This window comes from Palaemon carinicauda, chromosome 12 (genome assembly GCF_036898095.1).
Source record: "Palaemon carinicauda isolate YSFRI2023 chromosome 12, ASM3689809v2, whole genome shotgun sequence".
Taxonomy (NCBI): Eukaryota; Metazoa; Arthropoda; class Malacostraca; order Decapoda; family Palaemonidae; genus Palaemon; species Palaemon carinicauda.
The window spans coordinates 152,633,175-152,653,901 of NC_090736.1; the positions used below are offsets into that span (position 1 = coordinate 152,633,175).

Genomic DNA, 20,727 nt, shown 5'->3' on the forward strand with positions numbered 1-20,727 from the left:
GGCGAAAATATGAAAGACTAACTTTTCTGTTTCTTCTTTACTTACCCTCACCTGGGGATGAAACATTTGTACAGTACTGTTATACACTGGATCTGACAATGATGCTTTACGGTTAGCTACAATTCTCATCACCTTATTAGACTGAATCTGTAAGAAGTAGTTCTACCCCACCCTTCCTTTATGAGGGCAAGGATAGTGGAATGAATACTTAAACATTGGCAATCTTGTGGCAGGTACTTCATTCCAGACTGCATCTCCACTTCGAGGGAGATAGATTCCTTCATCAACCAAGAACCAGGTACATAACCCTGTACTGCACTTAACCTATCACCCTACTCATCCCCATGATAGGCTGATAAGGGGTTGCTGGAGCCCTCTCCCTTGCTCCCATATGGGACGAGGGAGACTGGTATATTCTAGGGAAGAAAAAGGACTCAGTAGTTTGGTTCTAGGGTGACTTCCTACCCACCAATGAGTGCATCTACCTATTCTAAAGGACGAAAAGTCTGTAAATGTGTAAGTCAATAAAAAAATTCAAAAATAATTTTTATTTTTCCATCTCTCTAAGTCCTGAGCCAGAGGTCAAAAGTGAAGAGTCTTTGATAAGAGAGTGGGAAGGGCTACCTGTCCTTAACTATCCTGTTAACAATTTCACAGCCATTCCAGTTCTGCTTAAGACATTTCCTATTTTAGATATCGGTTTGTCTGACTAGGAAAAATATAAATTACTTATTAAATTTGTAATGTTTTTAAAGTTGGATAATAAAAAGCAAACGATTAAGAAAAACTCTATATATATAATACAAGAGATATATTACAATAATCATATAATATATATCACAATATACAGAAAAAAACACAACCAGTGTTTACAGCATGTGGCACAATTGACAAAATGTCACATTTTTGAGGACTAAGAACATTTACAGTCATTCCTACACATTAAACAACTTAAAAACTTCAACACGAGGAATGAAAATATGCCACAGTCTTGGTCATAAGACTACACTTTTGTACTGGAACTTTGAACAGTACAATGTAGTCAGTCTTTCCATTAAGCACACAAGCCACAATGATATACACGTGTTGCTTAAATTTATCACAGGCAGCAGTGGCATATAACATACTCATACACATTTTATACATTTATACAGTAACAGGGAACTCAAAAAAATGACTATGTTACTTTTACACTATGAATCACTATAGTGACTTTTCTGCAACTGAAACACACAATGGGTTTGTAGTCCTGCCCACAACAATTAATACCATAAATGTAAAAAGGAACACCGAAAATGGTTTGAGTATTTGTCAGTGATAATTATTAATGTAATACTCAGTATGTGTGTGGGTCATGTGATATCACATTCATAAGCTTACGAAACAATATTTTGTTCATTTTTAAAACATTCATTTATATACTACTACTTCCTTTTCAATTTTCCTTTTATAAAAAAAAATTGAGAAATCTTAACTACAGCAATAAATATTGTAAATTTTTATCACTTCCAAGTACTATGCAATTCAACTTTTTACATTCAAATAAAACGATGAGGCAGGATCAGCACAGTAAGTATTCACTACGGAAGTAGCAATTTATTAATCTTTGAACTGTTAAGGGGAAAAATGTCTATCGAGGGACGGGTTGTGTAAGGCTTTGGCACCGATTAATTGTCCCTGGAACACCTTCCCAGCACATGATATGGCATCACTCACTTGGCAAAATATAAACTTGTTCATATGCCCATCATATGTCTTAAAAAGTAAGTCAACTCATTAAATACACATTATGTACATGGATACAACACTGACACTAACCAATAACAACTTTAATACACATTTTACAGTACAGTACGTTCAGAGTCTGTAGACTGATTTATATATACAGTACAGTACTGTACTGTATAATGAAATGGCAAACGCTAGCAGCTAGACGACTGCTGAGTATGATGCGAGAACTGTTTATGGCTTTTTGTTTTACTCCAAGATGGTGGATTCTTTCCAGGTCTTTTACAGGTTTTTGTTTTTGCTTCTGATGCTTCATCAGACTGATCATTTTCTGAAGGCTCTGTTGTACCTAATAACTGTTCCATGTATTCTGCTATTTCTGATGACCCAATCCTAGCACCCACAGAGCCAACTGCCATAGGCTCATCATTTTCATATGCAGGGTTGAATGCTGCATAAGTGTGCAGCTCAGCAACTGTATGCAATAGTGGCTCATCAGAACGAGCCGCCATGCCAGACATAGTAGAAGAGGAAACTGTTCCCATGTCTTGCTCTCTTTCAGCACTTCCGACACCTGCTTTTAAATCATAATAACTTCTTCCCTGTAAAGATGAGGGACCAGCATTGGTAAGATCTCCTGATTTATTAGTTCCATTTGTTCGTGATGGAGAGTAGCCAGAATAATGGGAGTCTGTCATGGATCGACCATCTCCTTCATCCCTTCTACTTAGTTCTGATACCACTCCCGACTGAGGAAGACCAGCAGAAGTATCTAAACTAACACCCATATTTTGGACCTGGGGATGGGCTGACACCCATGGTTTGGGACCAAAACGTTTAGGAGGAATAGGTGGCGGCTTAGGTTTAAAATCGGGTTTGGGCGGGAGGGCTAACTGGTTATCATCAGCAAGGGACAATTTGTCAAAGTTCCCAAAACTGTCTTCAGAGGCTGATTTACTTTCAGCATCACCATGGTCAGCAGCAACAATTGGCTGTGCAGCAGACATAAGAAGTTTAGACAGTGGTGGCGCTAAACCTAGGCCTAAGTTTCTTTCATGATAAACATCACTAATTGGCATTTCTCGATTCAAACGAGACATCTGTGTTGCAATTATGTGATCCTGTATGCTTTTATGCCCCATGTGACCCATTTTTAAGGACATTTCATCGCCAGATCGATAATTATACAGTGAATCATTTTCATGAATAGTTGCAGCATGATTGGTTCGTGGGCGTAACAATCTTCCAATTGAGGAGTCGAGCTGTACTTCTGGCATCTTACGAGCTTGAACAACAACCTGCCTATTTTCATTTGCTTCTGATGTTGCAGGGGATGTTACAGTATTACTGGCACCTGAGGTTTGACCTTCAGCAGCCTCAGCTGCTAATTCTCTTTCACTACTTCTATCCCTTCTTCCCCGTGGCCCACTAAGGGTTGGGCGACCTACTTCAGTACGAACACTCAGCCTATCTAGAGTATCCATTGTTGCACTTTTACTCAGTTTTAAAGTAGCTGCACTTCCGACTGTCGTGTATACACTTCTAACAGTTCCTGTTCTCCTTGGTCCAAAGTCTGAATCTGAACTTTGTGACTCAAAACCAGAAGAAGCTTGTGAATTACTTTTGTTAAGAGAGACGTACTGGGGACGCATGAAACCAGCACTAACATCACTAACTCGACTATGGGAAGATATAGGTGCCTTTGGAGCAACAATTGGCTTTGCAAGAGGTTGACGTCGCACTGTAGCCTGGCCACTCTCCCAGTCAGTCATACTGCTAGTGCTACTGGAACTGTCTGGGCGTTTGCCTCCTCCATCACTTGCTGGTGACGCTGAAGTATACATGGATCGAATCTTGTTTTGGTGTGCAAGAGTGACAGAAAGGCGAGGTGATGGCTGTGGGGATCCAGTGTCACTCGGTGGTTCATGAGGAGACCGAAATGCTCTTGCATACTTGGCAACAGGGTCAACAGGTGATGGTGTAAATGCAGCATCACTCTCCCTTCCCTTCTGTTCACTTGTTGAGGCTCGTGCACCATCTGGCTCTCCTCGATTTCTCACATAACTAGAAAAAGCCCCACGACCCAAAAGTAAAGGAGCTGTGCGATGTGGTAAGAGTGGCTGGGAAGGGGGTGGTGGTGGAGGGGGAGCTGCTACAGATTCGTCTTCATCATCTGTGCTGACCAATGACTCCAGACTACTACTAGAGTCCACACTAAGACTCTTTGGGGCTTCTTGGGTGTCTGTTAAAAAAAAAAAAAAATATTCATGAGACTGAAGTTCCAAATAACCTGAATATCTTGTTAAATTTAGTTATTCATGTTTATTTCACACCTTTACTTCAAGAAAGATCTTACAATGGTAAAGCAAGTTTATGGTAAAATGTATCATTATTGTATAATTGCATGTTAACATACTATACTGTATAAAGATTCTTTCACAGCAATATAATGTTTGGTGTGATTTATTTCATATTAAAGAAAGTTATTCCTTATTTTACAGTAAGCCTGATTTTTCTCATTTTAAAATAACCATCCAGAGAAATATAATTACTCTTAACTTTCTTAAATAGTATAAAGGGTTGCAATGCTATCCCCACATGCTCTACTTTCCCTTTGTATTTATAAAGACTACAATATTCAAAATAATATTCAAACAAAAATATAACAATAATTGTGAAGATATTTACTAGATAAAACTACTTTAGGTACGAAAATAAAAAAATAGCACAGAAAATTTAGAAGCCTTTGGAATTAGACATACATAGGCTACATATACCAAGGCACTTCCCCCAAGTTTGGGGGGTAGCCGACATCAACAAATGAAACAAAACAAAAAAGGGGACCTCTACTCTCTACGTTCCTCCAGCCTAACAAGGGACTCAATCTTTGGAATTAGAAAGATTAGAAAATACTGTACATACTAATAGCTTTACAACTTATAAGGAACAAGAAAATATTGTTAAATAAAGATGAGAAGGAAAGAAAATTACTGATGAAAGTAGACTATCTTAATAATTGCATTTTTGAACGCTAACAGTTTGTCCTCATATTAATGGACTCAGGGCACACCCAAAAGACTCTCTATTTCATGAGAGGTAGAATTTGAATGAAATATGGTTACAGAAGTTGGATAGCCCAATGGGCCAAGGAAATGGAGGAAAACTAAAAGACAAAAAGCAAAGTAGCTGAGACTGGAAGTCTATCTTTCTATCTACCCTGGCACCTCCTCCAACTTTGGGAGGTAGCAGACATCAAACAAGATATAAAAGGGTATTTTTTCCTCAATGCCTCCTTGCCTGGCAAACTTTAAGTGGTACCCCATTTATGGGAAACCCTACACAAAAAACAAAAATGTCAGTACTGTACGTATATACAAAAGTTTTACTTAATATGTGGTCATCTTTTTCCTTTTAATCTTGCTCTCAAGTGAAAACATTGCTCTCCTAATTCATTTACCTACACAACCCATGGTAGAGAAAATAATTCATATTTTAGTCCTACTATTTGGCTAATTAGTGTAACTTAATCATAAGACTTACACCACAAAGACTATTAAATTTGGCAACCACGTAAATCTATATTGGGCACTTACCAAAGAGAGCAAGCAATGCCTGATGAGCAAACTGAATGTTACGTTTATTGGCTTGTTTTCCAGTACGTAATGTGACTTCATCCCTACCAACTTCCATCAAATCAAATCCTGTGGAGGGAAAAAATAATATTATACACAACTGTTGAACTTACTCATACCATACCTTTCACAGGCAACTGTGCTTAAATCAATGGCAACAATTTCATACTAAAAACAGACTTATAATAGTTGAAATTAGGCTACCAAGTAAACATATTTTTTAAAGGCACCAGCCACCCGTTGAGATGCTAACGCTAGCGAGATGGTGGGACCTTTGACGGACCAGATACAGTAGTACTGCATTGGATCCCTCTCTAGTTATGGCTCATTTTCCCTTTGCCTACACATACACCGAATACACTGGCCTATTTTTTACACATTCTCCAACTGTATTTCCTCATACAATTGATAACAATAAGATAACCATAAACATTTTCTTCATTCAACAGGTTAACTACTGAACTAATTGTTGAGTGGCTACTTTCCACTGTTGAAGGCCTTGGGCTTACAACATCCTGCTTTTCCCACTAGGGTTGTAGCTTAATAAATAATAACGATAATAATAATAATAATAGTAATAATAATAATAATAATAACAATGAAAATAATAAAAATGACTGTATTATGCATGAATCCCATTTCTGTCTTTCCAACCGTTATCTCTATCTGGATTTAATTTAGGAAATTAGTCCATACGTTCTGGAAAAATTGGTAGAAAACCTGCAGTTACACTACAAAGTCAAAATCTGAAGAGGTTGGGCAGTAAGAGGGATTAATTGATTGATTTAAAGTTTCTCTGGCATCCTGACATCAAAGGACATTGACGCCGAGCAGTCAGAGGGAAGAAAAGTAAATTAATGCCTCTATGTTGATTTAAAGTAAAATATTTATAATGGTATTTGATAAAGGAAATGATAAAGAAAGTGCTATGGCACCACATAGTGTACAGCATATACATTTTCTTATTTTTTAAAATATATATTAGCTTTTTTAATGATACATTTTAGAATTTTCAAACTGTACTTCAAAATATCTAAGACTGCTAATACAACCTATCTAAATATGGACATTTTTATTGATACTGTATAATACTGTATAAAATGACCAAAACATTACAGAAACCTATTATACATAGTAATGTTTATCAATCTCCCTATAAAATTTTATTGTATCATACAGTATTAACCCTTTAAGTATCACTGGATGTTATGTTTCATGTCATTAATTCCATTATTTTTCTCCTATTTTTGCACATTATAATTTCACAAAATATTAGAAATTACATATCAGTGGGAATGGAAATTATTCAGTCATAAGATTCAGAAATAAAATTGTAAATTCCTAATTTCAATAGGTTTTGTGCTCATAGGAGTTACGGATACGTAAAATTCCCAATAAAACGAGGACTGGCACTTAAGTCTCCAATTTTTGGAAATTGGGAGGGGTGTAGTCTGAAAGGGTTATGAATTCTGCAGCTGATATCTTTGCAATTATACTTTTGGTAAATAGAAATGAGGCAAAAAAAATAATAATACTGTGAGCCATAAGTTTTAGAATAGATATGGTTATGTTAAAACTTCTGATGTTCAAACTTAATTCAAATACTGTACTCTTTTTATTGGACATGTTGACTTAAGACTTGTTTCACTGTTTATCTTTTACTTATTCATTTTCATTGTTTTTACTTTTCTTAACGTTAAAACTTTGAATGCTTCACATCCCTCATGATTCACTTTGTACCTTTCACTTTATTTTTATATACTAGACTGCTTTCTCTAGCTTGCAATGATGATTATGATAATATATAAATTTCCATTAAATTACCTAATGAAGCAAGCAGTTCGTGACATCCATTGACTCTCCACAGCTTAACGTGTACAGGAACCTCAATAGACTCGCTTTCCAAATCCTTGATGGTAAACTGGGTGATGACTGCACGCATAACAGAAATTACATCTTCTGCATATTCTGGAGAATCTAGAAGTTTGGATACTGCTTGAAGAGAAGTCTGTGAAAGACCTAGAAAAGAGGAATAAAAAGAGGTTAGTACTGAATCATGAATTAATGAAAAGATATCATGTCATAACTCCAATTATTACAGTATGGTTTATTGTAATTCAAAGTGCTTCAAGGAATCTTTTTGGTACTGTACTATCATACTTAGTACAGTAATCAGTATCGATACCATATACAGGAATTTTAGTCAACTCTTGGTTGCACTGACATAATCAATATCAAGTTTATAATATGATAGCATTAAAGAATAACATGACATTAACAGAACAATCTTTCAGAGAAGAACTTACCTAGCAACGCTTGCAGACTGGCAGAACACTGTGTCAGCCTCTCACCAGGGTCGCTTTGAGGGAAAAATACGCTGCTAGGGATTCCATTGGCCGCTGGTTCAAACCTAAATCCTACACTCATAAGAAGATCTTTCCATCCCATGACATTGCCCACCTTATTCTCAATAGACTTTTGAGTTGTATACATGGCATTTCTATGCCCCCGATGGATACGTTGTAGAGACTTTTCAACCTGTGGATGAAGGAATATTACAGTGGTAAAATACATTGCAAATAGAAAAACTAAGCTAAGACATATATTTTTGTATACACACATTACCAGAACAATAACTTTTCACAAAATCCATTCTGAAGATAATTAAATGTAAAAATGCAGTAATGTAGTCTATGTTCATTCATTACAGTTACATCATTTGCATTTTAGATATACTACTGCCAATTTTTGTTACTGTATATCACAATATGGAAAATATAAAAAATGATAGGCAATCAATGTTTAGAACAAAAACATACATACCAAATGTAAAGTGACTCGAAGAGCATCCCTACATTTGTCCGGGGTGCGCAGCAGCTCACACAATGCCTGCCCCATAAGTGCAACCTATTGATGGGATTCATGTGAATTAGTAAGTTTGTACTTCAGATTACATATACAAACATAGGGTTTCAGCATTTGATAACCGTTAAAAATAACATGCAAATATTTTCTGTTTTTTAAGACAATGTTATTTTCACAAAAGAATTTAATTATAATTACCTAAATTAGTTACAGAATCTAAATAATAATAAACTTTACAAAAACAAAATTTCAAATGCTATCTACTGTATAATCAGCCTGCAATAGAGCTACAGGAAAATTTAGTGGCATTACATTACCTTATTTGAAAGCTTAACATCTGCTCCAACCAGCAAGAAACCCGCCCAGTTAGCAGGATGAGCAAAATGTTTCGTCGTTTGTACTGTCTGCTGGGCTTCAGACAAGGCTCGACTCACCCGTGCACCCTTCAAATAATACATATAATTATCATTAAGGCCTCAACTGTCAGCTGAATTAATATAAATCATTCTTAATAATTATATTCAATAAAAATATAAATTTAATCTCAAAAGACTGTAAGTACTGTACTGAACATTACTTTGTTCAGCACTGTAAATGTGAGTATTACTCAAAAATATTACCTGAAGCAGAGATGAATAAAATGTTCTGAAGAGGATTTTCACAGCTGTGTCTGGTACAGGCCAAAGAGAGACCAAAACACATTGAGCTCCAGCAGCTAATAAGGCCCTAGTAAGACCAACTACTCCGTCGCTGTTTGCTCGGCCATGATGATCACGAGTGTGGCAAGATGACACAACCACTAACTTGGCTCTTAGCTTCAAGTTTAGAATGTCTGCAGCTGTTAAGAGGAATTCTGATAATGCAGGAAGGTCAATAGTTGATGCAATTTCTGATCCTTCCTCATCTAGATGCTCATGAATAGCCTCAGGTTGGGAAGAGTGTGATAATCTTTTGGAAGACCTTGATTCCACAAATTCTCCAGGCGAGAGAATAACAGCAGAGAGTTTCCAAGATACGTGAGAGGCAAGGTGAATACATTCAACCTGGGAAATCAGACGGACAATTGATTCTTTATTTGCACAGGCGCCAGTAAGAGCCTTTGTTTGTAACATTTCAGCCACTATATTTGCTTCCTGCTCAGCATATGGAATTTCCCCCCATCCCCACTGTTCAGTCACTGTGCTGGGTAATTTTGGATTTCCTATAACTAATGCAGAAGTTTGTTCACCACTAGGTTTTGAATTCTTAGATCTCTGGCTTACTCTTAATGCACTAATTGATGGAACTACAAGTAATGAATAACGTTCACACAAATAATCATTGCAATTGGTTCCTTTCAAGACTGGGAAAGGCACAAGGTACAAATCTCCCTCCAATACCAGCATGAGCTCACGAGTTACACCAGTATCAGGCAAGTGGTCTTCCATTGGTGCGATGAGTAGTTCATATAAAGACCGTAAACAAGACGGACCTTGCCAGGTAACTCTTCTTGAACGGGTTGATCCAGGTCGAGATGCTGGACCAGAGGCAATAGATCCACTAACTGATCCCAATGAAAACAAAGAGGATAAGGAGTAATTAGAAGAGTTAAAAAGATGATTACGATTCACCATTCGCAAGAAGCCAGTTCTGTCTGCTTCGTGATTAAGTTTATCACCTAACTCTTCCAAATGAGCATTCCACATGTCACCAGCTTCACTTTCAGTTTCACTAGCAATGCCACCTCTGGAAACACCAGCACCACACTCAACTCCGAGTGCATCACGTACAGACTGAATATAGTGTTCTAATAAGGAACCAGATGTTCCTGTAGTATCTTCACTACAGTCACCTTCACGTTCTGCCTCAACTTCACTGACACTTACTTCATGGAACTTAACGATACCTGGAAAGTTTAAACATATAAATTAGACCCCAACTACAATAAATTATACATCATTTAGATACTGTACTGTATCTTCTCAAATTCTGAGATTGAGAAAATGTTAGATGTGAATTTATTCATCAATATCATAAGAACATCTATTAAAAGACAACCCATGAATGTGAAAACTTGTGAGGAATATGTAAAATATTACAGTATAGTACAGCAGAACAGGGTTTGAAAAACATACCTTTATTAGGGACAATTAGCCAACTATACAAGCATCCAGCGGCAATACTGTAATACAAAACCGAAGCTTTTTGCCTGTTGACAATTTCAACAATCTGATCAACAGAGGATGGTGTCGAGTCTTCAATTCTTGAGGCTCGTGAAGAAGTAGTAGCACCTTGCCGTTCCAAAAGCAAGTCTACAAAGGCCCGCGTTCTTCCCCGCTCAGCTACTAAGAGAGCATCTTCATTGCGGCCTAAGCCTACAAGAACTCGCTGAAGAGCCTGGTAAGAGGCAGTCTGTAAATCAAACAGAGATAGACGATAATCCTGTGATCCACGAGCATCTCTTCGTATAGTGTCTAACAAGTGGGCTGCTCTGTCCAGCTGAGTTTGAGCTGCATCCAAGTCGCCGTGACCCCACAGTGCCATGCCCAAACGATGTCGAATCTTTGCTTCATCTTCACGTCTTCCAAGCTGTTCAGCAATCTGAAGTCCTTGCTGCAAGTAAGCCACTGCCTGCGTAGTATTACCCAGGGCATGGTGTACACGACCCAACGATGAGTATGCCAAGGTTTTTGCCACCTATAAAGAATAAGGATTTATTTAAACAAACATTAATAACTCTGTCTCCTTTTCATAAAACTATTATTTACCATATTTTTAAAATGATTTACAGAAATAAAAATATGACTTATGGAAGAGTTGTGTACAATCAAGTACAGTATATTACATAGATGTTCAATGGTCTAACTATTGTGTACTCTACCTTATCATTCATTTGTGCTGCAATACTAAGGTGTTGCTCGCCATGGGTAACAGCTTCTTCAAAATTTCCTAAAGATTCATAAGCTAGACTGATATTTCCGTGTGCTCTACCCTGTTCTGCTGGGTTACTTAATTCTTCAGCTATTCGAAGATCCAGCTGGTGATATCGAAGTGCAGTTGAGTATTCACACATTTGTTGATATACTGTCCCAAGACCACATGCTGCTTCAGCTTCACATAATTTGTCACCTAAATCTCTGTAAAAGATAGCAAAGATTACAATACAATTCTTATAAAATGTCATTTCTAAACCCCATGAAGCTAAGCTTTATAGGAAATGCACTGTGCTAAACAGAAAATAATGTTTACGACAAAATAACACAAACTTATTCTAACAGAGGCAAAAGGGCAATTTGGTTGTTCAACTGTTCAGGATTAGGTTCAGAGTTATAAGTACTTCTACATACCTTGCTATTTTATGCTGGTGTTCCATGCATGATATTGCCTGCTCAAAATTCCCCAACAAAGAATGTATGTGACCAAGTTCTCCATATGCAGAACATTTTGAAGCTGGAGTGTTGACCTCATGAGAAACAACTAGCCTCTTCTCATAGCAGACAAGAGCCTGTTGTAAGTTACCAACGCAGCGATGAGAGCTGCCGAGGCCCCGGTAAGCACGCTCCTGGTCTCTAGGACTCTTGGTTTTAAGAGCAATAGCCAGGTACTGCAATAAATTGAGAATGCATTAAAAATTTATAAAATTCATTATTGTTCATAAAAAATTCTCACAGACTACTGCATCATTTGGACAGACTTTGAAAAATATTTTTCACTGTATTCTATAAATATGTACTGAATAGAATCTGAATGAGTATAGAAATATATATCTGAAATTCTGTAAATGATGCCCAGAAAGTGAATAAACACAGAAATATGTGTAACTAAAATACTTGACGAACAGAAAATCTTAATAACAAATATTTATTTCCCAGTTTCTAGCTGTAAAAACATAAAATCTGTTGGATACAGTAATAATAACAAGAACAAAGGTATAAAGGCTGGGCTGAATCTTCTTCTTTTAGAATTTTTTTTTTATATAATCATTAATTAATGTGTTAATCTTTTAATTAGTGTAATTAAATCAGGCTCACCTGTTCATGACATTTGATAGCCTCTTCAGAATCCCCAAGAGCATCGTAGCAGTCCCCAAGGTTTCCAAAGGCGCGACCCTTATCAATGACAGCTGTTGTGGTGGATAACTGTTCTAGTGTGGCCAACTGTTGCTCTAGATATCCGATGGAATCCTCAAAGTGGCCCATATTCAGGCGAGCAATGCCGAGATTTCCAAACGCTTGGGCTTCCATGGCTGCATCCTGGAAAACCAAGGAGACATTACACTTAATGTAAACATGGAACTTCAAAAGTTTAAACTTGCAGTGAATATTTCTATGTTGAATAGGCTGACGTAAGTCTCTTTTTATAGATCATATATGAAATATATATTTTAATGATGTAACTGATCTCAAAATATTTCATTTTAATTATCAATTACTTCTCTTGTAGTTTATCTATTTCCTTATTTCCCTTCCTCACTGGGCTACTTTTCCTTGTAGGAGCCCTTGTGCTTATAATAACATCCAGCTTTTCTAACTTGGGATGTAGAGTTTAATAATAATAATAGTAATAATAAATCTCTAATACCATACTAATACAGTAATGGCACTTTCTGCACATGCATATTAAAATTGACATTCCTATTTCACAAACATTTACGATAAATTTTCAATTTTGAAATGTAGCACTAGGAGCTTTTGGTTTTCATTCTAATATACCACTTACTATGATACTTGAAATCATCTGTTAACAATTCAGTAGATTTGCAAATATATGCATTGAAAACAAAAACTTTATACTCAACTGTCAATTTCTATCAATAAACTGCATCATGATAAATTTTCCACATATTTTATGAAAGAAAACTTTAAAAAAATTATAGTCATATGTTTTGTGTATATATTTATATGATCTTAATAAGGAACTGACATTTTCTAATTAAGAGAAGAAGCACATGAGATTGGATAGAATCAAGTGTCAGAGATGACAGATTTCCTAAAGTATATAGATAAGCTTACCTTAAGTTCTTTGGCTCTCTCGAGCTGTTCTTCGTAGCACTTCATGGCGTTTGTGTAATTAGCAAGAGACATGTGGACTGCGCCCAGATGGCCGTGGGCCTTGCATTCACCTTTGATATCTCCCATTTCTTGCCTGATGGTCAACTCCTGTGGGGGTTGGATAAAATTGTTAAAAACTAATACAGAAAAAGGGAGAAGTTTAGCCATTCCATCTTTATTAAAAGGGTGAAGTTTGGCCATTCCATCTTCAATAAAAGAGTGAAGTTTAGCCATTACATCTTCATTAAAAGAGTGAAGTTTAGTCATTCCATCTTCAAGAAAAGGGTGAAGTTTAGCCATTCCATCTTCAATAAAAGGGTGAAGTTCGGCCATTCCATCTTTATTGAAGGGGGAAGTTTAGCCCTTCACACTTCATTAAAAGTGTTAAGTTAAGCCATCCCATCTTTATCAAAAGGGTGAAGTTTAGCTATTCCATCTTTATTAAAAGGGTGAAGTTTAACCATTCCATCTTCATTAAGAGGGTGAATTTTACCCATTCACTCTTCAATAAAAGGGCGAAGTTAAGCCATTCCATCTTTATTAAAAGGGTGAAGTTAAGCCATTTCAGCTTTATTAAAAGGGTGAAGTTTAGCCATTGCATCTTTATTAAAAGGGTGAAGTTTAACCATTCCATCTTCATTAAGAGGGTGAATTTTACCCATTCACTCTTCATTAAAAGGGTGAAATTTAACCATTCCATCTTTATTGAAATTTACCTCCATCACAACTTTAAAAGTTCGAACTTGCAACAAATGTTTTTATATTGAACAGACTGACATAAGTCTCTTTTTATAGTTTATATATGAAAGATTTATTTTAATGCTGTTACTGTTCCTAAAATATTTCATATTAATTGTTCATTACTTCTCTTGTAGTTTATTATTTCTTTATTTCCTTCCCTCACTGGGCTACTTTTATTATTATTATGATAATTATAATGATAATGATAATAATAATAATAATAATAATTAAAACAAAGGAAGACATCAGTCTGGTGATATACCGGGTAAATGAAGCCGCAAAGATCTATTGCTACCTATTTTGACATGAAGTAACTACCAAAATTTTAACATCTGAAGGTAACCAAGTGACCTTACCTGCGTATGATACCCGAGGGCTTTGTCAAAGCACTTGAGGAGTCTGTGGGCGAGACCCAGCGCCCCGTAGGCCGAGGCTTCGAGTACTTTGTCTCGCGACTGCTTCGCCAGCACCAACTGCTTCTGGTAGACCTTCACGGCCTCGTCGTAGTTCTTCATCTTCATGAGGACGTCTCCTATGTTGCCAAGGGCGCGGAACTTGCCCTGCAGGTGCTTCATCATGTGGGCTAACGCTGTGGATAGGGATGGAAGGATACTGTATTATTGCTTGAGGGTACACCCAGGCACACTATTCTATCTTTTTTTTTCCTCTTGGTTTTTTAATTTTAGTTTTTATACTGTAGTTTATATGTAGGGGGAAAAGGGAGTAGTCATACCCTGGTGAAACCACAATGTCCCTCAATTTACCGAAACTGCCATATTGTAGTTAGGAAAATGGGAGGGGGTGGGAAGGGTTGAATCTGTGAATATCTATCTAAATATTCAACAGTCAATTTCTGACAGGTCGTGTACACTAGTATTGCAATAGAACCCTTCTCTAAGTTAAGACAGGTAGTTTTTTTATATATATATCTTGTTTCATTTTAGGGGCAATACTCCCAAAGTTTTGCATTAAAACCCAATAAACAAATGACAGATCGAAATCTACTTTCACAAACATAACATCAACACCAAATCTAGTTAATTTCTCAAGGGTCATCATGTTTCAAAGGAACGGAATACCCAGGCGTCTAGACAAGGTTTTCCAGGGACCAGCTGGGTTAGTGGGTATTACGGTGGGAGGGGGGGGGGGTGTAATGGAAAGGGTGGGTGGATATGTGATCAAATGGATAGACAATAAAAGGTAAGTGGTGGAAGAGGAAAGACAACTAAAATAGTTGTGGTATCACAGTTACCATCATCTACAAAGCAACTATGACGATCTAGTTTTGCTAGTGATTATACACACACAAACACACACATACATACATACATACATACATATATATATATATATATATATATATATATATATATATATATATATATATATATATATATATATATATATGTATATATATATGTGTATATATATATATATATATATATATATATATATATATATATATATATATATATATATATATATATATATATAAGGAATCATGTAAGGAATAACTTGGTGTTCCTAACCTTTAATTAACTAAATTTAACAATATTAAGGACATAATCCACATTCAACTCTTAATTACAAATAATTACAAAGCACAATTTCGCATAATAATTTTACTTATTCTAAGGATAAACCCATTTCTCTTCATTGATCCAATTAATTACTAAACAATCAATTAATGGAAGTAATTTGAAGCCTGTAAATTAACACGCTCTTACAAGAATAACAAATGTAGACTAGAACAACCTCTTCACGCTTAGCACAAATCAGTCCAGAGGTAACGGATACAAACTGGAATTGAAAAGATACAACACTACTCAATGAGGCAATTTCTTTACATATAAAATACCAAATACATGGAATAGACTTCCAGCGGATGTAGTGAACAGTAGCACGGAAAACGTATTCAAGAATTAGTTAGACAAGATCATAAAAACTCTAAACGTTTAAACTAATTCGCTCTACCAAAGAGCAAATGGAGTCTCTGCGATTGGACTAAAATATCTGACATACAAAATCCATATAACATAAAGGCATAATATTTACTTATTTTGCGTAATTATATTTTATGAAAAAACTATAAACCAGAGGCATAATGTCGTTTAATTTTGTTACGTAATTATATTTCATAAAAAAACTATAAGTCAAAGCTGGCCCCCAAATGGGCTGTTTATAATTTGCTCCACTCTTCCACACAAAATGTGATTTGCTATAAATAACATTTTTTTTTTCGAAATTTGTATTTACATAAATTCAAATAAAAGTTTATTTCTCATTAATAATTCTAAACACAGTTTATCACCATTACTTTACGTCTAAATTTAGAATTAAAATCGAATCAAGATGGGCGTATGCATACTGTTAAAATCTAGATATGATTTAACTCCCATCACTATGAATCAAACATCACAGTTTAATTCGCTTCAATGTGATCTTACAACTTGAAATTAAAACAACGTAATAATTCCTAATGAAAAAAAAAAAACATTCCATAACGAACCTGCACAAACACACAAACAAACAAACATTAGACACATCAACAAAAGTTATTTACCTCCATCTATGAGAGCCAGGCACCAAGCATCACTATGTCAATATTCATAGTTTGTTCATAAGGGACATTTTTGGCATAGTACTCCAAACGGTGGCCATTAGGGAGGACCCACTGATATTCGAATGTCTCTCTCTCGACATACCTCCCTAAGGAAATCCTCAGATGCTGATCTGATTATTGACTGTACGAGAATTGCATATCAAGAAGAGAATAACTCTATGGCAGCACTGTGGCCGAAGGTTTTGAATCTTGGCTTCGAAAAGGGTAGGAATCTCTCCTATATAATAAAGACGAGCGTCTCTCTCTCTCTCTCTCTCTGTCTCTCTCTCTCTCTCTCTCTCTCTCTCTGTCTCTCTGTCTCTCTCTCTCTGTCTCTCTCTCTCTCTCTCTCTCTCTCTCTCTCTCTCTCTCTCTCTCTCTCTCTCTCTCTCTCTCTCTCTCTCTCTCTCTCTCTCTCTCTCTCTCTATATATATATATATATATATATATATATATATATATATATATATATATATATATCATCTCCTATGCCTATTGACGCAAAGGGCCCCGGTTAGATTTCGCCAGTCGTCTCTATCTTGAGCTTTTCTAAATCAATACTTCTCCATTCATCATCTCCTACTTCACGCTCCATAGTCCTCAGCCAATATATATATATATATATATATATATATATATATATATATATATATATATATATATATATATATATATATATATGTATATATATATATACTGTATATATATATATATACATATATATATATATTCCTCTTATCTAAAATCTGACTTATCTGGAATTTTCAAGAAACTGACAGCTGTGGGATCCCCTTCTCCACTATAACTACGACGTCTTCGTATATGTATTCTCATTGTTGAGTCCGGCGATGTCACTAATAGACGAAAGTACCAACTCCAATCAAGTCTTCTCATTTTTCCTTTCGTGGCTATAATATATATTCCATGCTCATCACGTGTCAGCTTTTGTTATTTCTATATACAAACAAAAGTATGACTACTCGGTCTCTCTCTGTCCTTCGGGTAGAGAGAGAGGGAGTTGTCATACCCTACTGAGAGGGGATACCCCAAAAGATAGTCAGGAGAGGGAAAGGGGGTGAGAAGGGTTGAAGCTGTGTGCATATCTATCTAAATATTTAATTCATTTTTGACGGGTTACGTACACTAGTCTTAAAAGAAATAGCTATTTTGGACCTCATCTTAATTCACAGTTGCTTCTAAAAGACCTTAAGATTTCTTATTTGCTTTTAAAGGTTTAAAGGTCGCTCATGAATGGCAGAGGCAAGGGACAGTGACACTGCCCTAGCAAGCAGGACAATGCCCTAGAGACTGACCATATATTACTTGATCAGCGCCCAAACTTCTTCTCCACCCAAGCTAGGAACAGGGAGGGCCAGGCAGTGGCTGCTGATGACTCAGCAGATAGACCTATAGGCTCCCCCAAACCCCCCAACCTTAGCTCACAAGGATAGTAAGGTTGCAGACATTAATGGCACTAACGAGTCTGAGCGGGACTCGAACCCCCGACTGGTAAACACCAGGCAGAGACGTTACCAATCAAGCCACAACAACCCTAACGTTTTTAAGCTGGCACTTACCAAGGAAATACTTCTGGCACTCCAGCGCCGTCTCTGAATTCCCCAGGGCCAAATGAGCTAGGCCTAAATTGCAATAGGCCCGGCCCATCGATTTGCGGTCCTGGAGGTCCTTCGCCAACGCCAAGTCCTGATCGTAGTACCTTATGGCCTCCTGAAAACAGAAAATTAAATTACCTTCAGTTATTGTTTTAGATGAATACATGAACGATTCCATTATCTTCTTAAATGTATACAAATTTAGCCAGTGCTTCACATAAGGTACGCAAAAAAAAAAAAAAAAAAAAAAAAAAAAAAAAAAAAACCATGAAACAATTATTTGTAGCAATATAATGAGAATCTTTTAATGTTCATTACTAGTCTTCGCCCATTTAACCTTTTTGATTTGTTTCGATTTTCTCAAAACTTTTATATGCTTACTCAATCTATATAAAACAGAATTATTTTTCAAAATTTAGTTTAATCCATGAAACGGCATCAGTTGGAGAAAAAATTAATCTTTTTATTCAAAATAGAAAATGACTATAAGAAAGGATTAATTACTTGTGGCGAAAGATTGATAATTAACTTACCCCCTACCCTGTTTTTTTTTTTTTTTTTTTTTTGGTATTTGGATTATATTAATTTTACAAGGGGGGGGGGGAGAGAAAAAAATTTCCTACCTTAAAGTTCCCGAGGCAATAATGGGCGTATCCTAGGAAGTGACACGCCCTAGCTTCCCCCCTCGGTATCGTGCAGTTCCTGTGACAGCATTAATACTGCTCGTAGTAAGGCACGGCTTGCACGAACTCCCCTCGGGACGAATGACAGTTCCCGAGGTTGAGGAGGGCGCAGGCCTCTCCAGCCGTATCCTTCAGCTCCCTGGCGATGTTGAGATGAGAGTGGTAATGGAGAAGAGCCATTTCGTGCATCCCGAGGGCTTGGTAAGCCACGGCCAGATTTCCGTGTGTCGACGCCTCGCTCATGCGATCGTTGACCTCTTTGCTGATGGTCAGCTCTTGCTTGTGGTACTTGATGGCCTGTTCGTAGTATCCCATGGCGGAGTAAGCGTTGCCGATGTTCCCGTACGCCCTTCCCATGCCCGCCCGATCCTGCAGGAGGCGGGCGATGTTGAGGTGAGCCTGGTGGAGCTTGAGGGCCGCGTCGTGGTGCCCCATCAGCTGGTAGACGATGCCCAAGTTGGAGCACGCCCGACCCTCGGCCACCTTGTCCTTCGTGCTCAGCGCCATGTCCAGCTGTTTCTCGTGCCACCGCTGCGCTTGTCCGTAGTCGCTCATGCAGCGGGCGGCGTGGCCCAGGCCGGCGTACGCCCGCGCCTCGATGGTCCTGTCCCCCAAGTCCTGGGCGATCCTGAGGACGTGGTTGTGGAAGGCGATCGCCTGGTCGAAGTTGCGCTTGTAGTGATGACTGGAGCCGAGGTTGCTGTAGGCCCTGGCCTCCTCCACTTTGTTGTTCAGGTGTTTGGCGATGCGCAGGTGCTCCATGTGGCAGTCGACGGCGTTGTCGAAGTCGCCCATGGCCAGGTAGACGGCGCCCACGTTGCCGATCTCCCGCGCCTCCTGCAGCTTGTCGCCCATCTGCTTGACCAGTTGCACGCATTGCTTGTGGGATGCCAGGGCGTTTGGGTAGTCGCCTATGGCGGTGTATACATGACCTGAAAGAAGAGAGAATAGTTATATAAAAAATTAATAATCGTGAATAGGATCATCTGTTTAAAAAAGAATAAACAGATTAGCAACCGGTGCAGTTTTTCATGCTAATCTTCGATTTATAAAAGAATTCTTCATCACAATTTAAAGCTTATTATGATAATAATAATAATAATAATAATAATAATAATAATGATAATAATAATAATAATAATTATTATTATTATCATTATTATTATTATTAAAGCCAGAACCCTTGTTGGCAAATTATTATTATTATTATTATTATTATTATTATTATTATTATTATTATTATTATTATTATTATAGTAGTAGTAGTAGTAGTAGTAGTAGTAGTAGCTAAGCTATAACCCATGTTGGCAAAGCAGGATGCTATAAGCCCAAAGGCTAACACAAAGAAAAATATTATTATTATTATTATTATTATTATTATTATCATTATTATTATTATTATTATTATCATTATTATTATTATAAAGGCACAATGACTCTTGGCTTTAAAAATAAATGTCAGTGAGGGATACTTTCATCATCATCATCATCATCACTTATTATTATTATTATTATTATTATTATTATTATTATTATTATTATTATTATTATAAAGGCCAGAGTGACTCTTGGCTTTAAAAATAAATGTTAGTGAGGGACACTTTCATTATTATTATTATTATTATTATTATTATTATTATTATTATTATTATTATTAACTAAGCCACAACTCTAGAGGGAAAAGCAGGACGCTAAAAGCCCAAAGGCTCCAACAGAGAAAAATAGCCCTGTGAGGAAAGGAAATCCAGAAATAAACAAAATAAAAGAGAAATAATGAACAATTAAAAACAAAATATTTCAAGAACAGCAACAGGCCACGTCAAAACAAAGCT

At 36.8% G+C, this 20,727-nt stretch overlaps 2 protein-coding genes across 7 annotated transcripts in view; both read right to left on the reverse strand.

Annotated features, from left to right (window-relative positions):
- The window catches only part of LOC137651332 (serine-rich adhesin for platelets-like), a 171,847-nt gene that overhangs the window by 72,308 nt on the left and 78,812 nt on the right, over nt 1-20,727 (reverse strand). The window lies entirely within an intron of this gene.
- LOC137650447 (tetratricopeptide repeat protein 28-like) overlaps nt 842-20,727 on the reverse strand; it is a 50,252-nt gene continuing 30,366 nt past the window's right edge. The window contains 17 exon segments of the mRNA XM_068383672.1: nt 842-3,970; nt 5,322-5,429; nt 7,185-7,379; nt 7,667-7,898; nt 8,184-8,267; nt 8,543-8,668; nt 8,846-10,110; nt 10,340-10,901; nt 11,086-11,341; nt 11,552-11,808; nt 12,236-12,457; nt 13,217-13,363; nt 14,353-14,585; nt 18,177-18,327; nt 18,836-18,895; nt 18,897-18,928; nt 18,931-19,827. Coding sequence (XP_068239773.1) covers nt 1,923-3,970; nt 5,322-5,429; nt 7,185-7,379; nt 7,667-7,898; nt 8,184-8,267; nt 8,543-8,668; nt 8,846-10,110; nt 10,340-10,901; nt 11,086-11,341; nt 11,552-11,808; nt 12,236-12,457; nt 13,217-13,363; nt 14,353-14,585; nt 18,177-18,327; nt 18,836-18,895; nt 18,897-18,928; nt 18,931-19,827 — 6,875 coding nt within the window. The 3' untranslated portion in view covers nt 842-1,922.